The 24,645-nt window shown below is 53.3% G+C and overlaps 1 protein-coding gene across 1 annotated transcript; it reads right to left on the reverse strand.

The window, feature by feature from the left end:
• Positions 1–12,635: 12,635 nt before the first annotated feature.
• SFRP1 (secreted frizzled related protein 1) lies at positions 12,636–24,604 on the reverse strand (the record flags this gene model as incomplete). The annotated part of the gene is made up of 3 exons (XM_084302203.1): positions 12,636–12,958; positions 20,513–20,590; positions 24,070–24,604. The coding sequence occupies 3 exons, from the start codon at positions 24,602–24,604 to the stop codon at positions 12,636–12,638; spliced, it is 936 nt and encodes a 311-aa protein (XP_084158329.1).
• Between the last annotated feature and the right edge of the window lie 41 nt (positions 24,605–24,645).

Below are 24,645 nucleotides of genomic sequence, written 5' to 3' on the forward strand. Positions count from 1 at the left end.
GGTATCTCCTGGCATTTGTCTCTTTCCCACTCTCACAGAGAGGAGCTGCTGCCTCCCGTGGTCCCACACATCCCACACCTCTCCCCAAAGATGAGAATCCACGTCCAAGCAGAGGAGCACACTGTGGGGAATAGGTGGTGGTACTGCATGAAGAGGAAAGCACAGAAAGCTCTCCGAGCCAGGGGATTCAGCTCTTGCTAATCTGCTAGAGCTGAAGCATGAGTAGCTTTCTTAGCCAGAAGGCAGTGAACGTATTTCTGATTCCACTCAGGAGCATTCCTGAGCACAGATCATTATTATTATTTTCTTGTTTCTTTAATGGTGTTGAACATGCTCGGAGACCCTTAATCACAGAGGAGATTACAGCAGACTCCCAGAGGGCTAACAAGTCAGCCAAGGAAGGCCAAGAATAGCTGCGCTGACAGCGCTCTGCCAGGCGGCTCACAGCCGGCCAGGAGCAGCCCCGGGGGCCCAGGGGGAGCAGCCCCTCACTGCACCCCAGCGGTGGCTCCCACCACACCATGGGAGGATGGAAGAGGCCAGTGCAAGCCTCACGCAGTGCTGCTGGATGCAGGATGCCCACTCTGCATTCCCAGGCCCAATCTCTGCTCCCCAGGCACGTTCCCCACAGCTGCCCCAGGTATCTGTCCATCCATCTGTCCGTCCCTGCCACCAGCACCAGCTGTGGGGCCAGGAAAGGCAAGGAGGCACCACTTTGGTCCCGTGCCACTCGGGCTATGCAGGCAGGGGCTGCTCGCTGGCTTGAGAGAGGTACTGAACCCCTGCAGCTCTCCTGCAGCCATTCACCTCTTTTAGGAGATTGCGGTGCTCTGAGCACTGTGTTGGGGATAGTCTTCATGTTTGAGCGTGCTGTAAAGCTGTGCTTGTAAGCAGCAAAACATTTCTAAAGGCGCCTCGGCAGGCCATCACAGAGCTCCCGCACCCCAGGTCTGCTCTCTCCAGCTCTGCAGGGCTTTTGTGGGGGAAACACAGGCTGGCTCTTCACAGAGCACACAGCATTTTCCCTTGATATCAATCTCATGATTTATCCTTTAATTTTGTACAAATAAAATAAAAAAGATGAATATTTTAAATGAAATATGTTCCTTTGTATGACATAAGGAATTATGAATTGATAAAGATTTCCTATTATCTTTTAAAATCTACCACGCCAATCCTTCAGCAAGGCTCTACACGTAATTGCAAGCAGATGTCTTTCTCTGCTGACACGTTAAATAGAAGCAGAAAGACCCACTGCTATCTCCCATCAACAATTTGCACCAGAGCAGAGAACAGATTTTCACAGAACAGAACCGCTGGAGGAGAAGGGAGATTAAGTTCCTACAGACCAGGCGTCTAAACAGTACAGCAAAACAAGGCAGCTCGGGAAAACAATGAACTCTAACAGTCCATAATCCCAAAGTAACCAAAAGCTTTTGTGAAGGCAAATGAATTTGCTGAAACCAATCCTGCCGGAGTCCAAAGAGAGTTTAGAGACTGAGGTAATGCGCTGCCAGGGCGAGGTTATCCAGCCGGCAGCTCCATATGCTGGTGCTTCTCACACAGCCCGTACGAGGCTGCCCACCCGTATCTGTGCTGCCTGGTGGCCATCCCAGGACCTTCACCTCTTCTCCCTCCCGCTAAGCCCGGCAAGGCAGCTCCGAGCTGCTGACCCAGGGCTGGTGTGGCTGCTCCCAGCCCCCCTCTGCCCCCCATTAGCCCTGCTCCCAGCAAGGAGCAGGGGGCTCCAGCCCCAGGGTGGAGGCAGCAGGGCCAGAGCCTGCCCCCAGCCTGCAGCAGAGGCCCTCGGGCCAAGCAGAGCCCCGGCTGCTCCACAGCAGCCCGGGAATTATCAATAGAAGTGGAAGTGACAGGGTGTTTAGCAAACATTAAACCCAGGAAGCTTAAAAGGTCTTTCAGGATTATTAAATAAACATTTAGGGTGAGTGAGAGGGAAGAATATGAAATGGTGAAGAAATTGTAAACACTCTGGAGAAGGCGGTTAGGGGCTACAGTAATTCAGCTGGGCAGCACAATGTTTAATAATTAAAGTAGTATCACCCATAATTATGCCTCAGCTCTCTGGCAGGTATTAACTCAGGGGGAGACACTTTTATAAACATTTAGCCTAGTATTAACATTTTATTGAGACCATTTAACATTAAACCCTACACATGCCATCTTGGCTGCCCACCATCACCACAAGCTTCTCTCAGACCCGGGCTGGCAGCAGTCCCACAGCCCCAGCCCCACACCACAGGATGCTGAGAAGGTCCCAACCCCACAGGTGCTCAGCTGAGCCCATGTCCCAGGGTGGTGGGGCCAGCACAACCCTCAGCACCACGCACGCCCTGTGCTGCTCCGGCAGCGCTGTCCCCCACCCTGCCGCACTACACCCCTTCACGGCTCCTGTGAGGGTTCAGCTTCCACATCCCAACATCTCCCAGGAGTGCGAGCACCCCCTTAGTGCTACCCACAGAGTTTCCCAGCAGCAGCTTGGGAAACCCGAAGTAATGGGATTTTATTTGGTATGGAGCTTCTTGCCCAGCAAATAAACCCATGGCTTTGACTTAAAATCAAACCTGGGTCTGCAGATGTGTCCTTCCTGATGTGCATCATATTAGACACCATTGCCAAAATTAATGACCCTCAAAACCAAAAAAGCTTAGCATTCATCTCAGTCAGTTTTACCCTCAGTAACAGGGCTTGAGATTAACTGTTACTCCCTGATTTAAGCCCACTTTGAATCACACATGGCCACATACTAAATTACCCTGGACCTTCCACAAATAAGCTCAGTCTTCTCCAAGCCCATGATCTACCCCTGCTGTGCAACAACTAAGGAGACCATCTGGGCTGGGTGTGATCACCACCCTGGAGGACAGCTGGTTTAAAGGCACCATTTTCTTTGGCTAAAGGAATTGTAGTTCATTCTTTGTGTAGTCTAATGTAGTTATGAGCACTGTACGTGAGAGCCTATGCACGTGCTTGCCTGCCTGCCAAAGATAAATGCCCCAATCTCTCTATTTCTTTTCAAGAAACAGTGGAGACTTGCTCTCCACAATCCTGCTGGGGCTATGATTTATTAATACACAGCACCACCCCTTCTAGCAAATTAATCTCTCAACCACAGTAACAACTCAAGAGTTTGGTGAAGTTCAGACAGATAGTGAAGCTCAAAGGCATAGGTTGCAAACAGTAAAACGCTCCCCAAGCTGAACTAAACAGAACAATTTTAGTGACTATACCAATGTACCTTCACATTTAGGATTCCTGGCAGTGGTATAGGACCAGCAAGGGGAACCCAAACAAGGGCACAAGCACCCAGAAAACCTCTGTCAACATATCTGTTTTTGTTATCTTCCTTTCTTCTTACTCATGAAACACTCCTCGCTGAGGCAATAATGGCCCACCAGTAGCTGTTCTGTGGCAGCTGTCTGGCACATGGACTGAGGTCTCAGAACATCCCATTCTGGCCATTAGGACCCATAAACTTGGATTAGCGTGGACAAGAGCCTAGAGGAAAGAATTTCAGTGCTGCACAGTGCAGGACAGTGCAGGACAGGGCTGTCGCTGACAGCAGCCCCATGAGGGACACCACCTTGGCAGGAACCCTGCCAGCAGCAGGGACAGCCAGAGCACAGGCTACCATTTAGGAAGCACTTTGTGGTAGGGCCACTTGGCTTCTACACACAAAAACAGGCAGTTGCACACCCTAGGGTGAGATTCATGGGTGCAGCTGGGACAGGCAAGCCAGAGCGTCCTCCCCAGGCACACCCCAGAGCAGGGCAGAGCACACCGAGGTCACTTTGTGCGATGTGACTCACAGCCATCGCATGCTGCTTTCTGTTGCTCCCAGCAGATCTCTCTTCTGTAAACTGGGTCTGATGCATGCAGTGCAACCACAGAGGGTCTCAAACCAAGTGGCTCCCTGCATGTATAGGTGGGAGCAGAGAGCCGGGTCCTGTGACAGCCAGAAGCCCCAGCCCATGCTGGCTGCCATTAGGTATGGCTCCTTCCAGCCACATCCTGGTTTTCCTCCGTCTCCTTGCCAGAGCAATGACTTGGCAACCATCTCCTGTTTGTCTCTGAAGGAAAAATGTTCCCGACACCAGCAAATTTCCAGGCTGTGCACATTTCTGCAGAAAAGCGGGACTGTTTGCTGATTGCTTGCGGCTCTCTGGATCTTGGCAGGCTGCAAGCAGCACCCACTGTGCAGCCGAGTGCTGATGCCCCACGCTGGCAGCAGCAGACAGATCCATCACGCCAATGCGCCGCAAGGAGACAGGGCCAGGCCTCCTGCGGGCTCTGGCGGTCGCTGGCACCTCCTGTGCCCCAGAGCCAGGGGCGCAGCAGACCCCACGCCAGCGACGGAGACAGCATTCTTGTGGCAGACGGCCGGTCCAGAGGAGATTCCAGCCTCCGCCGGGAAGGTCTTGGAACAAAGCTCTCATTTTCCAAAGGCTGGGAGGCTTCCGCAGCACAGTCGGCCACCCTGACAGGTCAACCTGCAGCTCGCCCTGTGTGGCTCTGCTCGGGGAAGCTGCACGCTGCAGAGCCCCTGGGCCCCATGCACAGGGCGAGAGGTCTCAAGTGAGTGGAGGAGGCAGCCAGATCCCCTGCTCCCCTCCTGAGAGGGGCATTCAAATGCGGATTGATCATCTCTGGACTATCAAAGGGGGAGCATGATCAGGGGCTCAGATGGATTCAGCTGGGAAATAAGAAGCCTGAGCCCTTGCAAAACAGACTTCCAAGGCACTTGCAAAAGATCCTGGAAGACTTTTTCCCCTACTTCAACTAATAGAGGATTTCTGTGCAGCAGGGCAGTTGCAGCATGTACAAGGCTTGGCTGGGCATTGCTCAGCTGGAATGGAAAAAAGAGACTGTGCATCAGGGAATAATGGTTTCCAAACACAGCTCTGGCCTTGGGGTGGAGATTGGCTTTAATTACGTGCGTGTGCATCCTTCCTAAGGGTCATCCAGCACGGCTCACTGAGAAAGCAGCAGCCACTGAAACACCATGCAGTGTTTTCCCTGTAACATTACTGGGGCAGGAGGAAAGGGTGTTTCTGATGCTGCCCATGGATGCACTCATAACCCACAAACCCTTCCCTGCCCACGCACAATGTGTCTGCAGGGCAGCGTGCTTCCAGCTCCTCGGGGACAAGTGATGCCCATGCAAGTGCAGCTGCTCAGGCAGGAGGCAGGAGCAGGGTGAGCAGAGCAGCACTTCCCACGTCTGCATGCCCTCCCATGGCTCAAGGCTCACTCAGACAGAGCTGGGAGCTTGCTATTCATTTATCCTTGATGGATCTTTTTTCCACAAAAGTGTCTGAAAGGAAAGGAGCCATTTCTCTCCCACTTCCTGTTCTGTTCATCATCTCAGGACATTACAAGCTCCCTGTTTGTGCTCTGAACATCTCTCTCAGGCTATGCTTTGCGTGGCCACATGAAGCGAGACACCCTTTGCTTTACGAGGTTGGAGCATAAACATCCTTCCCAACTGTGAAAAAAACCTACACAGCTCTCTACCACTCCTGTAGGACATCAGATCCTCAGTCAGAAGCATGAAGAGAGACAGTTGGCATTTTGCAACTTCAGGCTGCATCAGCACATGTCCTAGCAAGGGCTGAGCACCACCAAAACAGAGGAGGGCTTTGATGGGAACTGCTGTTAAACGCTGCCTGGAGGGCAGCAGCACTGCACTAGGACCAGGTAAACACAGAAAGCCTTTTCCCTTCCAGACACTGTCACCAGGCTGCCAGAGCAGCTGGGGCACATCACCTCCCTGTCCTGCGCAATATTAATAGAGCTCCACATCAGACACACCAGGCTGGTATCTGCTCTTCTCCAGGAGAAGAAATCCTCCCTAATTGCTCAGCTGCTCTTTCCAGCCACGCATTCCCCAGCAGGGGTCAAAGCAGAACACAGACTGCCAGTGACATAAAAATTAATTGTGGGATAGATGATGACTTTTGTATAGCATAAGAAAAAACGGTATTTGTTTAAAACTTAACTACAAACTAAAGGCCAGAAACTCAATTAACAGGCAATACTCAACAGAAAGAATGCTAGAGCAAATAAGATAAACATTATTGGGAGGATAAATTGAGTCACAAGAGGATGATATTTAAGTTTATGCAAGATTCATACTTTAGACAAGCCCTGAGCAGGCTGTTAGCAAGCCTGAGCACCCTTGTCCTCCCAGGTTAGTTGCTGCAGCCCTCAAACAAGTTTGAAGCAGTTTTCTATGGGGGACAACACAGGCATGATAGATGCACTGCTGTGCAAGACCCAACCATCACCAAGTCTCGTTCTCAGCCTCTTGAATAGAGAGATTCATCTCCAAGTGGACAATGGGAGCCTAAAATGAAGTGCGTTCAGGGATCAGCAAAGATCTGAAGTTCTGCCCTAACTTGAGGCATTTCTTTCCACCACCAGCATTCAGCACACAGCATGTTCTGCCCAGTCCTAACACCACTGAAAGCATTCACAGACAGGGGGTACACAAAATAGACCTGAAATTCAGCCCCTATTTGTTATACAGAGCAGAGCCTTGTAAAGCAAAAGGCTGATACATCTGACTGGAGATAATACAGGCACAGCACAACACCCCACGGGCAGCACATTCCCCTCCTCAGGCACCCCACGGTCCCCAGGCAGGCAGAAAGGGACGCTGTCTCCCAGCAAAAAGGGGCGCGTCTCAGACTGAGATTTACTTGATCGCTGTAACATAAATAGAACTCACGATAGCAATCAGTATTTGAACCAATTCTAGCATAACACACATCCTCAAGCTGCACAAATACCAGTCTTTCTGCTCCCAGGGACCACTAAGTCGGCAGATACCCAACTTCTGATTTAAGCGTTCTTTCATGCTTTCCTATATTAATGAGTGTTTGTTTGCTCCTCCACACAAACCTGCACAAGCAGAACTCTCATTTCACACATCTTTTCCCCACAGTTTACACTTACCACATTTCAAGCCTCAGTAACCTTCTCTTCAGGGAGAGCAAAACAGCTACGAGGAGAGCAAACACACACATGCAACAGTCAGCTACGAGTCTGAATTTCTACATGAGAAAAAAAATACTCCAGGAATTAAGAGTTTTCTTTTCTAATCAAATGTTACCAGAAGCTAGTAAAAGAACTGCTTGTAAGTTTTTGATAAACACACAGGCTAGTAAAAGAACTGCTTGTAAATTTTTGATAAACACACAGACTACCTTCCCGCACCTCTGCAAATTTGATATTTGTGCTTTAATCCATAATTCCAGAAAAAAAGCCACAGTGAAACCCCAGCAACAGGAAATCATGGAGAAGGCAGCTCAGCCTTAATCCTGGCTTCACCCACCCAGCTACCCCAGACACCAAGTCTGAACCATGAGGAAGACAGCAGGGCAGAGCTGCTGGCCTTATCTGCTCTCACAGTCACATCACACTGCCACTGGGGGTGGTCTCTGGCCAGAAGCAGCATAGGCTCAGAGCTCCCATTTCCCCCAAGCTACCAAACCTCTCCCATGCACCTGCCCCCCAGCCCAGGCTTTAATGCCTTCACACCAGCTGGTTGGTTCTCAGATGATGGGTGGGTGATTACCTTGATCAAAATGATGCATTGGTGTGAGCTTCAGGTAGCTGGTGTGTAACACGGACATTTAGTGGGGAACAGCTGTGCTGCTGAAGTACTGCCCAGCAGCAGTGATCTGACCACAGACTTTTCTGTCTCCGACACTGTGAATCTATGGTTTAAGCTTTTGCATCGTTCCTTGCCAGGCAGCAGTGGAGATATGCTGTCTCACACAAAGACAATGCGCTGAGGCCCTCAGATGTCAGCACCACATGGAATGAGTAACGCAGCTGATATGGAAAAGGCAATAATGAAAACAACTTTGAGAGAATGAAAAAAAAAAAACAAAAACAAAAAAAAAAAAACGCATTTTATTGAGAGGTCTTCTTGCTCCAATCACAGAAGAAAGAAAACAGAAGCTATAATGTGTTTATATCAACCACAAGTTTAAAATAAAGCAAAACAATCAAGTACAGATTTCTTTGTCAAAATATACCGTGAGAAAAGCAAGCAATGCTCTGCTGTAATAGGCATTGTGTTCATGCAAGATTCCCACAGGCACCACGGTCTTCTTGCGCTGCTCCTGTGCCCATGCCTGCTCTGAAACACTCGCATATCAGCGCTCTTTAACAGGGCCTGTGCACTTCTATGCTCTCCATCACAATTATCTCTTGATACTTCCCCACTTCCCATTTTGACGTGTAGCTTGGGCTGCTCCCCTCACACCTCGGAGGTGAATAAGGCATGCAAAGGCCTTAAAGCAGTGTGGAGCTCTGCTGAGCACGTAGCAGCCCCTGGTGCTCCCAGCTGCAGCTCTCACCACTTTGTGCTGCGGGCACCGATGCCACGCGGGGCTCTCCACCGGTCCCCAGGCAGGGATCCACCCTGAGGCCTTCTCTTGGGTGAGTTCACAGGACTTTGTACAGCAGCTTGGCTCCCACGCCATGTCCTGCAGACACTGGCCGTGCCCGCAGCTTGTCAGTGCCTCCCAGAAGCACAGGAGCTGCTGGCACCCGCTGTCCTCATGCACATGCCACCAGCTGCTCCGGCTCCGCAGCCCCATCGCCCGTCCGCCTCCCTCCCTGCCTGGGTGCTCTGCCGACAGCTCCTGGTGCAGCAGGAGGGGCAGAGCCATGCCACACCACAATCCTGCATCCTGCAGCCTTGCCCCTTGCCCGGCACAACTCACCCCACACGGCTCTCACACTCCCAAACCTCTCTGGAGACCACACAGGCGGCACCGCGAGGCAAAATTTCCCACTCTGGGCTCCTATGGCAAGGACGCATCATTGGGGAGCGTGAGGCTTGGCCTGTGGGAAACCTCTTCCCCTCCCCTTGTTTTACAAGTTGCTGTTATATAAAAACACCAGCTACCAGCAGGATGCTGTTTTGGGCTCAGGGCAGTGGGGGCTCAGGCAGTGTCGCCGGTTGTCTGCGGATGGGGAGGGTACTGGCAGGCACCTTCCACCACCGCTGGGTTTATGGCATCGTGTTAGCTAGCTGGCCACCAGCTCTTGCCCCAACATTTTATTATGGAAAAGCTCTGGCACTGTTCCTTCAATAATCTGAAGTTGGAGCTTGGGACACAGTGAAGCCACATTACTTCTCACTGACATGAAGTTAAAGAGAACTGGACAGCAATGAGATAGGCTGAATGGCCAAAAGTGTGAATCATATTGTACTATAAACACCAACAGAATGAATGCGAGAGAACATGCCAAAATTCTCGCATAGGGACTTCCATTACTGGGACCAACTGTCTTGATCTTACCACTTGCTTTACAAAGACAAACACGGGTGCATTAAGCCCAGAACATCGTTGCTGTAAGCATGCAGCACGTGCACCCCTGCAGGACCTGGGGTCTAGCACGGCTACCCCAAGCATCCCATCGCATCAGCCACTCTGCAGCCACCTCTGACAGCACCAATGCAGGATAGAAAACAACATCTCTTTATAAAAAGGGGTGGAGGGGGGGATCACATTGTAATTCATTAATTCAGCAATTTTAGTTAAGTGAACATTGATACATGGAAGAAAAAGCATAAAAATACAGAACCGATATTAGGCTTGAAAATAAATGTAAGTCATAACATCAAAAACAGCTGCTAAAATAACGTACTGTGAACACTAGCATCCCACCAGCTACAGCAGTGAAAAGCCTTACGCTTGTTCAGTGCTGCGAGAAGGTGGCTCTTTACAGTGCTGATTTTCACTCATCTTTTACATTTTTTCTTTCTCAAAACTTCCAAACAGAAAAGGCATCCCCTCCAATCTGCCACACTTTTCTAAATTAACTATCTAAAATTACATTAAAACAAAATATAAAGATACCTTAACTGACTAAAACATGATGTTACATCAAACATAATTCTTTTAGTTCTGTTATTTTTATCAAAAACCTCCATATACAAAGAGAGTACAAAGGGAAGAGAGCGATGCATAGTCCACCTGCCAGCTAGATCCACGCAGGAACTGCTGACAGATCACAGAGCAGTTAGGCAAGAGAACGGTACAATTCCTGTCCAGGTACATGGAAACATCCAAAATACCGTGTCTGAAATACGACGTGTGAATCTGCTCAGCTGCTCTGATCTGTTTCTCGAGGACAAACATACAGGATCAGAGGGCTGTTTAAACTGACAGAGCAACCAGTAACATACAATTATAGTATGCTTTAAGCCTGTAATTGCAGTGATAATTTCTTTTTCCCCCAAGTGACTTGGAGAAACGGGACTTCTTCAGTCCTGGATGCAGCCAGGAGGATCGCTGCTGCCCCTTGCCCTCCGATGCAGCAATGGCACGGCCACCAGTGGGAAGGAAGCTCCCAGGCAGCTCTGACCAAGTCCGGGAGATGACGAACAAAGCAGCTGCAAAGAGAAAAAGGCACCTCTCCTGGGTACTCTTATTACCAGGTCTTCCCAACTGCTTGAGGAAAAACAAGGCACCAGCAGCACTAAGAAACTCATGTGCGTCGCTGCACGCTGTGTGCTGGCATGAGGGAACCCAGTGCTGCCCTGGTTGTTTGAGCCACCTCTGAAGCCAGGCTCAAGTTCAGGCTCAAGGGCTACTGGTGGAAATCAAGCAGTGGCTCTAAACACACATGAACTGATTTTCCCTTTTATTCAGCATTTCCTGCTGAAATACATATTTTTAAAACACTAAATCAAAGCCCACTTTTCTAGAAGTGGCCATCAGGACCCATATGAGCAGCCTGGTGAGAGCCTGAAGATCCCAGCCCAACTAAACCTTTAAGCATCTCTCTCTGATGCAGAATCAATTCCCCTCCTGTGCTGCCACTCGGCTGTGGGAAGAAACCGGCTGGTGCCATGGGTGCACCGAGAGAACCGTGCCAGCAGCTCGGAGGGTCCCAATTGCAGCCCACAGCCTCCTTCTGACAAGGCTTCGTTTGTCCGCATTCCCCATCAGGTCGCCTCATCAATCTGTGGTTCTAAAGCTTAGAGTGTTTTGTGTTTTAATTCACTGATAAGGTACGTTATCTACAACGATTAACTTGGCATCAAAGAAATAACACTACTACACATGGTGGTCTAAGACAACTTTGTGGGATTTTCTATAGAGTTCATATCCTAACTCCAGCTCTCTGGTAGTTTTGAAACATCTTCATCTGGGTGCTTGGCTTATTCATGGAATTTATCTACAGTAAAATCCACATCTCAAACCCCATAAAGGGAATAAACGGCACTCCCGAGCTAGAAAATAATTAATTTGCCAGCTTTGAGCAGGGTTGGTTTAAACCTCAGAAATGAGTTTTTGTTATTTCACTTAACTGTAATGCAACAGGATTATCTCAAACTGCAAGATATTCATTCTCTTAGAGCAATCACGATTGATGAAAATAATGAACGGAAGCAGGATGGTATAATTAACGTGGAACAATATGGGTCTATGGGAAAGAGAACTTGTCCAATTAGTGGAATAATGAATTTCAGCTTGGTCGATAAATGTAATCATTTGGATGCAATAGTCTTTGTCTTTCATAAATGACTTGACCTCGTGCTAACATGACATTTTGATTAAGGGGAAAAAAAAAAAAAAAAAAAACAAGAAAAAAAAACCAGAATTCTATAAAGCCAAGTTGTCACACATCAAATGGACTGAAGTCCAGACACCGATAGGTCCCACGGTGACTGCAGGCAGGGAAACGCGGAGATGATGCATTTCCTGCGGTGCTCCATGGGGACCGATCCTTGCCCTTCTGCAACCCGATATTTGGCCGGCAGCCCGAAGACACCGTAAAAACATCATCGGTAAAGTGAGCAAGTGACACAAACCGGAGGGGCTGGCCGCAGGCTCTGCCAGCAGTGGGGCCGACCACCAAGCAGCACGCACCTCCACAGGGACGAGGCCAGCTGGGTACGGGGCTCTGCCTTGGGGGGCTGGCACCGGGAGGCACAAGGGCGAGGACCTCTCCCAACCAGCCGACCAAGGCACCGCGAGGATGCCAGGGCTCAGGCCCAGCCCAAACAAATTTAGACCAGAATGTTGTTTGTTTGTTTGTTTGTTTTACAGGGAGGGCAATTAGCTATTAGGAGGCTTTATCCCAGGTTGTGGCATATTCCCCATCACTCGTTTATTAACCTTTATCATCAGGATGGGATGTTTTTCTAACAGGCCGGCTCTGGTTCAAGCAGGAATTAACACAGGGCGCTCCCGCAGCCATGAACACAGGAGGGAACTGGTCATAAGTGTCTTTTCTGCAATCATGCGATTGACAACTTCGCACCCCTGTGCCTGCCCTCTTTACCTGACAGCTGCTATTTAAAGGCATTTACATATCCTTGCAGCAATGGGCCTTTGGCTATTGCAGATGCAAATAGTCCGTGACCTCAGAGACTGCTCGGTGCTTGCTCATCACGCTGGCAGGCTCTTGCAGCCAGGAGAATGCCAGCGGGGGTATGCGGGAGGGCTGGGGCCTGGGGAGGAAGCTCTGAGAAGGGCGAGGAGGAACAGGAGGGGCTCGGCCCCTGCGTGCCCGCGGCAGAGGGAGCGAGGCTGGGACCGCCGTGCCTGGGGCGTGGGCCAGCAGCTCTCCCACCGCCCGCTTCATCACTTGAAGACGGATGGGAATGTCGGGCAGTCTGGTGACTTCATCTTCTTCATGAACTTCTTGAACTCCTTGTTCTTCTTGTCCCACTTGTAGATGGCCGTCAGCAGGTACTGGGTCTTCACCTGGCGGCCCATGATCAGGAAGTAGTGGCCGAAGTTGTCCAGCTGATGGCAGGGGCAGTCGGCGCCGTTCTTCAGGAACAGCACCAGCTTCTTCAGGTTCTTCTTCCTGATGGGCCCCAGCTTCAGCGCCTTTCTCTTCCGTGGGATGATCATCTTGTCCCCGTTCTCCTTCTTCACTTCCTTTATGGTCATCTTAAGAGCTGAAAAACAAACCCGGGAGCCGGGAGAAGGGGAAAACAGAAAAGTCCTGAGCAGCCTTCACTCACAGAGCACTTGCTACCCACCCACCCATGTCACTGTGCTGCCGGGAAGGTGCCCCAGGGACAGTGGGTGCCAGGACAGCACAAGCAAAACCTTCCTCGTGACGCCCAGACCCCGGCCTGCCCACAGGGCCGCAGTGCAAACCCCACAGCGCCCGAGGCAGAGCTGTGCCTTCCTGGCAGGGCACCAGCGTAAGACATCGGCCTCTGCTTCCCACCCCCCAGCACAAAACGTGCCAGGCACTTTGTATGTGGAAGGGAAACTCCTTCAGGGAAGCAACACAAACTTTGCTAGCAAAACATTGGCTGAGTAAGAACATGATTTCCCTGCTTCAGTACACGGAGAGACTCTTGCAGGGGCCATTTAAAAGGTCAGCCTAGCTCCTCAAACATTTGTGTACAGTCACTCCTGGCCTCGGGCGCCCACAAAACAAGTTCCCAAGCACCAACCGTGTCTGCGTGAGAGCAGCAAAGCCCCTTGAAAGAACCCGTGCCCGATGGGGAAGCCAGCAGCGCAGGCACCTTCCCCAGCAAAGGGGGGAAATCCCATACGACTCCCATAGAAAATATCTTCTTCTTGGGGTTCAGCATTTTCCTGAGTTAATCACAACCCAAATTAAAATAATAATAAAATGTTCCCTTGTCCTGACCATGAAGAGGAATTTAGCATGCATGGGAAAAATGATGAAAATGTGTTGTACATTAAAGTATCACTTCTGTGCCATTTGGCTCTGCCTCATTTTGGGAGAAAAGCACATATGGCCAAAAATTACTAACATATTTCCATCATTTGGGAGTTTACTTCAGAGTTGCAGATAAATAGCGCCTGGATAGGTGATTAATTGTCTGCTGTCCCTTTCCATTTGATTCTCAGATGTGTGTGTAGCAGGCAGCACTGCAAAAACCCTGGGTTCTGGCAGGGAGAGGAATCCCCCGCAGCACTGTTCCTTGAAGTCCTGCTCTGCTGGATCTTGTAGTAATAAATACACGTTGCCTCTGGACGGCAGCTCTGTTCACCGTTCCAGACACAAATGGCAACAGCACAGCGCGATGACAATCCCGAGAGCACAGCAGAGCCTGCGTATTACCCTCACGCTCCCAGCCACTGCACTGGCAAAAGGAATAATGGTATTTATCTGCCCATGTGCTAAAAAGGTCTACTGCTTGCCAAGAGCCCCGTTGTGTTCTACTGTTACTGTACAGGAAAGTAATCTGGGACTGGAAACCTAAGTGAAACTGTAATTCCATCTGTTTTTCAAATTCAGGATGTCGGAGGAGCTAAAGAGATGCAAGCTTTAAAGGAGCTAAAGACACTGAACCAGGTTAATTTGCAATGAATCTGGAAAATAGAGCAAGTAGTTTACATGCAACTCTAAGCTCCATGACATTACTTGGGTAGCGACAACAACATTCCTCCAAATGAGCCTCAGTTTCTTTATCAGTTCTGGCTTTGAACTCTTGCTCTGAGCACAGCAGTTTCCAGCAGTGTAATACCCATAATTAGAGACTTTTTCCAAAGTGGCTTGTTTGCAAATTGCTTTGCTGTGATTGCTGCAAGTTTAGAACCTTGTCGCTAGAGGAAGAAAACAAGCTGGCAACTAGCAGAGGTGTTGTTCTGCTCCAAGCATTGTAGTCTACAGAAGACAGAGGGTCTGGAAATCCTGTGCCCTGGGAGCTCACAGCTCCCTGCCCTGCACAGCAGCAGTTGTCTCTGCAAGCCAGCACTGCACTTTCGGGGAGCATGGGAGCTGCCCAGGTGAACCATAAATCCAGATGGGAACTAAAAAAAATGTATCCAAGCCTCACTCCTGCAGAACAGCACTCAGAGCCAAGATCTGAGGCTCCTGGGCACGAGGGGCAGGTTTCACAGGCAGCTGGATGGGCACACAGCTCCTGTGCCTTCCACACGCACCAGAAAGGCAGCACCCAGGGTGGGTGCTGCCCCCCAGGGAGGATCCAAAGCCACGGGGTCTGAAGGCTCATCAATGCCTCAGCCACAAGCCCACCTCCCCTTCACTCTCCAACCACCAGCAAATCTTTGTCATCAAACCCAGCAGCCCCCAGAGATGTGACAGCAGACAAGCGCCTTTCTCTGCGTCCACCCCAGCAGCAGCAGTGGCCAGCTGCAGCACCCACCCTGGGGACTCTCCATCCCCTCTGCTCCAGCAGCAAGCACACCGCAGGGCCGTGGCCCATTCCTGCAGGGTGCACGGAGAGGTTTTGTTTTGGCGCCGCATCTGGTCCTGAAACACCCTCCTGGGTAGCTGCTGGCACACCTGCTCACAGGCGAGGCGTGGAGGCAGAGCACCAGGGAGAACCAGCGTCCAGCCACCCGCCCCAAGGTCTCCTCCCGGAGAACAGCAGTGAAAGCGTTATTCGGGCTGGGAGGGAGCACACAAAACACAACAAAGGCAGATTTCAGGATCTAATTTGGGACTCATCAGCCATCAGCCACGTTGTGTTGACAACAGCACAAGTCCTCCCGGGGTGCTAAACCCAGGCATGCCCTCACTCAGCCCTAGTGCCAAGAGGCTGTGGTCCCTGCCCAGGCACTCGCTGCCAGCCAGGACCAGCAGTGCCAAATGCCTGGCTCCCGCAGCAGCTCTGGGGCTGACGCTGCTCCTTCCAGCCCAGAGCCGAGCCATGCCAAAGCATAAAAGCACATCACTGGGGCTGTCCTCTCCATCTGGAAAGCCTGAGACCCTGTGCCACAAAGGAGGGCAGAACCCTTTCCCCCAGCGCCCCATGCATCCCCCCGGGGTTACGCTGCTGCCCAAGTGCCCTGGGAGGGGATGCAACAGGGAGAGGGCGCAGGGCAGCGCCCCACGGCTGGCCATGGCTCCCCAGGCATGGGGCAAGACCCTTGCCTGTGTAACGCTCACCCCTTTGAATCACACCAGGAATTTGGCCCCAGCTACAAACAGCTCCTATCAGACTGCAGCATAGCTCTGCTATCTCTAACGCAGAGAGAGGGGAGCACTGAGGATATAAAAATGTCTTCTTTATATCTACTAAAACGAAGCAGGATATATGGAAGTTTGTTCACTCGGAGCAGAATCACTTGTGGCAGCAAGAGCTCCAAGGAGAGCAAAGGCTCCACGGAGCTGGTTGCGGTCCAGCCTGAAAGTACAACCTGCACTGCATCACTTGAAACACTCGCATCAATACCTCTGCAGCTCCGGCTTCCCAGTCCCACTCACACAGAGGAAAAAGGAAACCCAACCTCCCAGACAGACTGGGAGCACTGCCAGCACCCCTGGGAGCAGAGCACCCTCCTACCCTCCACAAGGGCTCAGCACCACACACGGCACGAAAGCAAAGCCTCTCCCGCATCACTCGTGCTCACTCACCAGGTGAGAGTCGTGGGCACCGCCGTGCTTGAGGCAGGGGCAGCACGGGGCACCCTGCAACGCACACACCGGGCAGGCACCGCTGCAGCAGAGTGCACCCAAACGCCCCCCCAGAAGCTGGGAAGACCACGTCCCCCCGCCCTGTACAGCCCTGCTGAGTGAGCTCCCACCTGTACAGCTGCACGGCAATGCCCGCGCCCCCGCCCCGGCCCCTCCAGCCCCCCTTCAGCAGCACGCAGGAGCCGGGGACTCCATCCCCACTGTGGGCAGGGGCCCCGCTGCAGCACCCTCAGGGGCAGGGAAAGGAACGTGAGAGAACGGAAAGCTCTGCTGTTCCTTCAGCCTCGTTGCTCCTTCCTTTAGAAATCACTCAGAAGAAGGAAACCTGCCAGAAGACACATTAGGGCTGTAACAGGAGAAGGCTGCAGGCAAGGAACTGTCAGTCAAGGGAAAAAATAAACAGCATGTATTGATTGTACTGCAGTCTCCAGTGCAGCAAGAGCCCGTTCAGCAGGATCCCCTCAGACCCCAGAGAAAGGGCAGAAACAATAAATAAAATCAGCAAGAGAAACAGAGAGTGGAATGAACTCCAGGAGAGCGTGTGGCCAGCCCAGCCTGCACGAGGAGTAAGAAATAAATCCTGGCTGCAGCCCCGGGAGGTGCGGGGGGCACAAGAGGGCACTCGCACTTCATCACGCCTCCCTTGTGTGTCCCTGGCACACCAGAGCTGCACCAAAACCTGAGCTGCAGTTAACCCGAGCGTGCCTGCCAGCCCCCCCAGCACCGCTCTGTGCCCCAGGCTGGTCCCACAGCCCCGCTGCCAGCCCCAGCTGCAGGGCAGCAGCCACACGTAGCCAGAGGTGCTCCGGGATCTCTCCAGGACCTCTCCTGAAGGGGCTCTGCCGATGCTGCCAAGAAGAGAGGAGGCAGCTGCTGGATGCTGCTGAAGGAAAGAAAGAAAGGAGACACCAACCTCTGGGCGCCTCCACCAGCAGGCGGGACGCAGCCGGCCCCACAGCCGTGCCCACTTGCAGAGGAACCACCAAGCTGTCGCACAAGGGGGCTGCCCTCAAAGCAGCGTCAAGAAGCCACGTTCAGCACCACTTGGACAGATCCAAACCCAGAGTCCTGCTCACCCACAAGGCCGGCAGCCCTGCCAGCACCAGCACCTTGCCTGGGCCCCCTCTCCTGCCCTTTCCCCTCCCATGTTCACAGCTGGGGCCAGCGCTCCTCCTCCGTGGTCCTCACGAGCGACATCGTGCCCGGGGCTGTTGCACAGCTGCCTCCAGCCATGGGCAAAGCACCCCACACCTCACAAGGCGCTGGGACGTACGGGAAGCCTGCGGTAACATCATCGTGGGGATCGGCAAGGAAGAGCTGGCGAGCAGGACCCACCAAACAGCTGCCCCTTGCAGCACACGTTAGTTTAAACATTTATTGTATGTGTCTGGCTTTGATGAGGATCTGTAACCTGTCAGTTGCCAGTGTTTACCTTGGTGGATGTGCATGAGAAATCTCAGTCTGAATGGCTGGGAGTTTATTTTAGTGCCAGATAAACAGCTCCCCTTGAGAAATTGCCCCTGTGACAGTAACCCCTGAAGACTAAACAGAGATCTAAGAACCACGCACTGTGCTTTGAGAAAACTTCCTGAAGCCAATTCATCCTCTGCCAGCTGCTCTCCACAGGCTGGGACATCCCCAGGAGTGCCCTGCCCCATCTTCCCTTGGAGCAGAGGGAAGACTTGCACTGCACCTCTGCATCTCTTCCTGCACACCAGATTCCCAGGTCGCTACAGGCTGGAAACAGCGTTAGATGCACCCAGGAATTCTCCTGGCTGGGGAGGAAAAACACAGCAACAGAAGGAAGAAAATACCAGTGCAGCTGCATGAAACCTACATCACTGAAAATCCATGCAAATGAACTTTTCCACTGCTATTTGTTCTGGTGACAGGGGAGGATCAGGGGAGCAAAAGGACATCCAAGATGCAACCAGCTTTCCATTGTGAAGAAAGAATGATGCTTCACACACAGCAGACACTAGTTGCGTCCTGCTCAGTTGTATTTGGGTTTTTCTACTGTAGGAAAGTCATCGTGTCTTCACAAGAAAAAAAAAAAAAGAGATTAAAGAAAGCAACAATGGGAAGGAGAAGGAGTAGAAGCAACCTTGGCATCAGCAAGAGCTCCAATGTGTTTAAGAACTAAAGCTATATGTTGAAGTCATGCTGGTACACAGAACAAAGAACAATCCCAAATTACTTGCAATGGCTTGAAAAAGACTCTGCTTCAGCAGAGGAAACAAACAGCTTTAAACAACGCTTGGAAAACACGCTGCTCTGGGGGGCAGGCAGGTGTGCTGATGCAGTAGCAGTGCCTGGCATTGCACCAGCCCTGGAGCTGCCCCCGCTCCTTCCTCCGGCGGGGGGACCCATCCCTGCCACCTCAACCGCAGCAGGAGGAGGCTTTCTGTGAAAGCCTTTGCAGCAGTTTTGGATTAGCTGGGGGTGCGCACGGCAGTCGGTGTCGCTGCTGCTCAGCAACTCTATCTGGCCACTCGCCGCAGCCCTACCCAGGGAGTGCCTGCCAAGAAATATTTCCACCCTCCGGATTGTCACCACAGAACTTCTCCAGAACCAGCCTACTCTGCGGGCAAGTCAGTGTCTGAAGCCCCTCTACCGAGCCCACAAATACGCCTGGTTTGGCCTCTCCTGCCGGTCGTGCAGCTGCCCTGCAGTGCGGGATGTGTAACAGCAGAGGCTGATGGCAAGCACACAGCAGGACACCGCTGTGGCTCAGGGACGGGACACGGCACGACCCACACCGCTCCCACCCAGCACCCTTCTGTCTGCAGGAGGGCAAATTACAGAGCAAACAGCAAACACGGCCAAAGATGAAGGCTTGGGAGTGGAAGACCTCCCCTGGCCCTCCCAGGTACTTGGTACCTGTCCTGTTGGTCGCTTGCCCCTGGAGGCGAGGGGATGGGGAGCAGAAAAGCAGCAGAGCTGCTGGGGGCAGTGCCCAGGGCCAGCCGGGTGCTTCCCACATCAGCCAGGCTGCAGCACTGGATTCACGCACATTCCTGAGAAACCATTACACGGCTGCTCCTGTCGATGCTTTTCCCTGTTACAAGAAGTCTGCACTGAACTTAGGGCATTTGGCATACCAAATCTGCAGGAGAGTTGAGAATTCATTTCCAGCAGAAAGGGTAATACACCAGCATGCAGAGCAGGTTTGGGTTTGCATAGCATGCTCTGGCACAGGGCACATTCAAGCGCTAATCCCCGAGGAATGCACACCTTGTTCAATATGCCTTTAATAACTTTCCAGGAAAGCTACATACACCAGCAAGGATGTCAAAACCAGTTAATTCTGGGCTTGATCTGAAAAAGCTATTTTTCCCTGCAATACTTTTCGTTGTTGTGTTTTTTCTTTTTTTTTTTTTTTTTTTTTTTTTAAATAGAGTTCTGTTTACCTGTGATTGTCTGACTCACTCACAAGCCATAATGGATTTAGGACTCAGCTGTGAAGTAGCCCTGTATTCTCTCCCTCACTGCTCAGCCTTAGCAAGACGAAGGCTTGCTCTTGGTTTTTACACCTGGACTTGACAAGCAGAGCGTAACTTCTCTAAAAGAAGCCCAGGGCTCCAAACAAGCTGGGCAGGAAAGACGTCTGGGTGCACCTCCCTAGAGAGCTGCCGGCTGTGCTGCAGCACCAAGGCCGGGGGTGATGCCGAGTGCAGGCACCACGCCGTGACCAGGACCCCAGCCCCTGCCACCCCCACCGGGCTGCACCAGCAGGACCCGGCCCTGGCCATGTCCCCCCTCACCGCGCGCCGACACTGACATCTAGAGGCTCACTCGCCTCCGGGCAAGGACTGCAACTGCCCACAGGCACTCTCAGGGTGGGCAGGGAAACTGGAGCAGCTGTGGCACCCTGCTGGTGCCCAGGTTCCTGCTCAGGGGGTAGGGGGGCAGTGCCCTCCAGGCACAACGTGCACCCTGCCTGCTGCCCTGGGCACTGCCGCGGCCGGCCCAAAGGGAGCAGGATGGGAGCAGGACACTCTCGTGCCAGGGTCCCAAGCACCTCCTCCCTTCCGCACTCCAGAGCCCTGCCAGCAAGGAGTAGCAGCAGGAACGCTTTCCTTACCAAATTCGCTGGCACACAGGTGCTCAATGATGGCTTCCGACTTCATCTCGTTGTCGCACGGGGGACACACCGTCGTTCCTGGTAAGAGGAGAGAACAGGTGATGAGGAGCAAGCTCAGGAAGCACCAGAGGGCTGGGCTGACATGTGCAGACAACATGTGCCCTGGGGTGCCAGGTCCCAGCACTGCAGGACCAGGCAGGAGAGGGGCTTCCAGGGCCAGGCTCCCAGCCGGGGGCAACCACTCGCCGTGGGGCATGGCGAGCTGCCTGCTGATGCTGCCTCCCTGCAGCGTGCCGAGCTGGCACGCGGTGCCCAGGGCACAGCAGGAGGAGGACCAGGAACAAGGATGGCTCACACTGCATGGGGCATCCCAGGCTGGCAGCTGCTCCAGAGCCAGGCTGGAGCTCAGGACAGACACAGCTCAGGGGCCCTGCCAGACACCCGGGCACGGCAAGGGCCTTACCTCCCTCCTGCTCCTTCCCAGAGCAGGGACAGCTTGGAGAGGGACACACACAGTTCTCAGGTGCACCGTCCCCCTCCAGTACGATCCCAAGCACAGCCACCCTCTCTTCATTGGGACCCATCCTGGGAGGAAAGCTCAGCTCTCCCAGAGAATAAAAATCCACTTCCAGGTCCCTGCCTCCCGCCTGAGCAGAGACCACCCGGCAGCACAGACGTGGATTTGTGCTACTGACGGATGAATTTATTGAGCTGGGAGGTGCTGCTTATGTTCTCGGTCCAGCAGAACGAAGGGCTCCTTCCCACACACGGGAGTTGTGCTGAGGAGCCGCGCTGCAGCACAATATCTGCCGGTCCCTGCGTGCAGCGGAGCGCTGCCCCCCCAGCCCTGCAGCCAGGCACCCCACGGGGACCGCAGCCTCCCTGTCACAGAAGCCCCACGGGACCTCGGGCAAGACGTTTGATTTCCCTGCATTGTTCTTCCCCTCCCGCCACCCGCTCTGCTCTTGGCAAGTGCTAATTCCTTGGGTCATGCACCCCGCAAGCACCCCAGGGCTGGAGTTCAGACCCCACCTCCTGACCTGTGACGGCTCGGTCAGGGCCCATCGTCTGTGTCTGACAGCTTTACTCAAGGCACAACGTTTGCTTGTTTCCAGCCTGTTTTCTCCCTGCTGACCGTTTTCTAATGCCTGGCTTTAGAGCCGGCTTACTCCAGGGGCAGGAGAAGGAATGTGTAATGCTATATTAATCTGCAACTCCCCTGATGCATCCTGTGGGCCTGCAGGCTTTACCGCCTTATGCTTAAGGAGAAAGGAATTCAGCAGGTCAGCTATTTGAGAGGCAGAAACAAATTCCAATTTTAAGGTGTTAATGGAGAAAAATACTGAAAGGGCTCGTTCTTATTAATGCTCAGAGAAGAGGGGGGACACTGCTGGGCTCTGACCTTCTTTAAATCAACAGCACCCAAAACCTACGAGGGCTCAGAGTTTGCACTGACAGAAGGCTGCAGGCCAGGGAGGGCCATGCCACAGCCGCAAGGTGCCTCAGCTGTGTCAGCACTGACAGCCCAAAACCTCACAGACCCATGGGCAGAAGGTCCAGACCATTATTACCGGAGAGCACCTCACCTCAGAAGCGTTTCTAGCCACTGTGCTGGTCCCTTCCCAGAGCAGTGCCCCAGCCAGCAGGACAGGCACGAGGGGCTCTGAGCCACACCAAGGCAGCAGTTTCTCTTGAAATGTTTGCAGGCAGCCAAGAGGACACGAAAATGGCTGCATAAATTCTTCCGCTGAATGTTCTGGAGAGTCCGCACTTGCACAAGAATTTTAAAGACTTGCTTTCTGTAAACATCCTTGCAAACAAATTGCTCATTTTGAAGTGCACGGGACACAAGTCTGTGAACCCGCACAGCAGACAGCGCGTTTACCGGAGGGGCTGCGACGCTTTCTTGCGACACCCACCCCAGCTCCGGTTTCCAGTTCACTCGAAGCACATGTTGTTAATATCCCCTAGAGCCTGTGCAGAATGAGTCCTCTGCACCCCTGGCAGGAGCAGAAGAAAACGCACAAAGGCCTCAAACCTGAGCTGATACCGCTTGGAAGAAGTCGCTTCAGTGCTGCCTGAACACCACGCTGCCAGACACGTTCGCAGCACCAAAAGAAAGCAATACTGTGCCACCCTGGTGCTGCTGCCAAGGCGGCTCTGAGAGTTCAGCAAGCAGTAAGTTGTTGAACTACACAAGGGGAAAAGCCCAGCAGATGCTGCTCACCTAGAAAACATCTCAGGCTGTTACGTCCTCGAGCTGCAGACTAGCCCCTTGTGGGCTGGGGCAGAGCAGCCCCCAGGCAGCAGCTCCGGTCCAGCTGCCCAGCAGCACGCTTGGCTGCAGGTCCCTGGGGAACAAAAGCAACCTTCGGACCTGCTCACAGGACGTGACAGCGGTCTGGACCAAGGGTCTGGGTTCATACAGGACAGCAACCTTGGAGCCTTCCCTGAAAACAAAGAGCTTTGTCCAGCAGTCGCATCAGTCAGCGTGAGCCACGGTATGGAAGGCAGCACGGCTACGTGGCTGCTTGCTCCATGCAGGAGCAGGCTGGGTCCTGGAGATCAGGAGCCAAACCTTGCCCCTGGCCTGGCCCCCACCCGCCCCGGGTGCAACGGCGGGCTTGGCTGTCCCCTGCGTGCTGCCCTGCCTGCAGCGAGCACTGGCCCTGGCCCCAGCCCCAGCTCCAAGCCATCGCTCCCCACCTACCTCTGTCTTCTCTCTCTGCAATCACCTTTCTCGTCAGTTTTACGAGGTGCTCTAATGCAGACTGCCTAAGCTACGCCAGGATATTTATTTATTTTAGAAGTTTTCAGCAACAAGTGAGACTCATTGCAATTGACTGTAAACAAGCCAGTCTGGCACAAACAGACTTGCTGAGTGTGATCAAAGTAAACACGAAACACACCCACTTGCTCCAATTGCTTCCTGATAAACCTCTTGCCCGCAGCCCCCACTCCACCATACAGCTCCCCCCCAAGAAGGCAGGGCTGGCTTTCCACCATGTTCATCCTCCACCGAGATTGCCGAGCCCCAGGTCTCCTTGGAAGCAGGGCGTCCCTGCCAGGAGCACTGCCACCATCTACTCCCACCAGGCGTTTTCTGCCAGGTGCCAGCAGACACCCTGCTGCTGCTAAGGAGTGGCCCCGATGGGAGCCCAGCAGGGAGGAGAAGCTCTTCCCAAGGCGATGTGCACGCGGAGGGCAGGCTCAGAGCCTGGTCCCAATGCCTGCACAGGGATCAGATCAGCCGTGCACCCACCATGTCCCCCCCCGGCTCCACCTGCACTTGGATTTCTGCTCTGAGAGGGAGGTGAGAAGCCAGCAGTGCATCCTGCCCTCCTCGGGACGCTGCAGACAGCAGCTGGGAGCAGCCAGCTCACAGAGCGCTTGGAGGCAGCCAGGGAGAGCTGCTCCCAAGAAGCAGCCCCCAGGCGAGCCTTGCCCAGCACAGGACCCTACCTGGTCCCACGCAGCCACTCCTAGGCTGACGCCTGCCCCACCAGCTCAGAAAAAAAAACACCAGAAGAAGGGCTCCAGCTCCGGTCATGCCTTACCTTTGGGCCTGGAGACCTCAGTGGCATTGGGAGCTGTCATGGCAATGCAGACGTCGTCCTGGGGAAACTGGTCGCACTTGAGCATCTCTGGCCAGAAGAAGCCAAAGAACTGCATGACGGGCTCGCAGGAGTCGCGCACGGCCTCACACAGCCAGCGGCACGGGTACACCGGCCGGTCCAGGCAGACGGGGGCAAAGAGGGAGCAGAGGAAGACCTGGGTGCCCATGTGGCAGTTCTTGTTCAGCAGCGGCACCCAGCTGCTCGCCTGGTGCTTCACCTCGGCCATGGTCTCGTGGTCCAGCAGGTTGGGCAGCACCATCTTGTCGTAGCCCACGCTGTGGCACAGCCGCAGGTCGGCCGGGATGGCTACGCACTGGTGGGGCTTGGTGTAGAAGCGCCCGCCCGGGTAGGGCCCCAGGTCGGACTGGTAGCTCACGTAGTCGTACTCGCTGCCCTCGCCGCACGCCAGCAGCCCGGCGGCCACGGACAGCAGCGCCCGCACGGCCGGCCCGCAGCCGCCCCGCACCCTGCCCATGGCTGCGCCCTGCCCGCCGACGGCCCCGACGGCACCGCCCG

Source organism: Netta rufina (assembly GCF_964035555.1).
Source record: "Netta rufina genome assembly, chromosome: 27".
In the NCBI taxonomy this organism is placed as follows: Eukaryota; Metazoa; Chordata; class Aves; order Anseriformes; family Anatidae; genus Netta; species Netta rufina.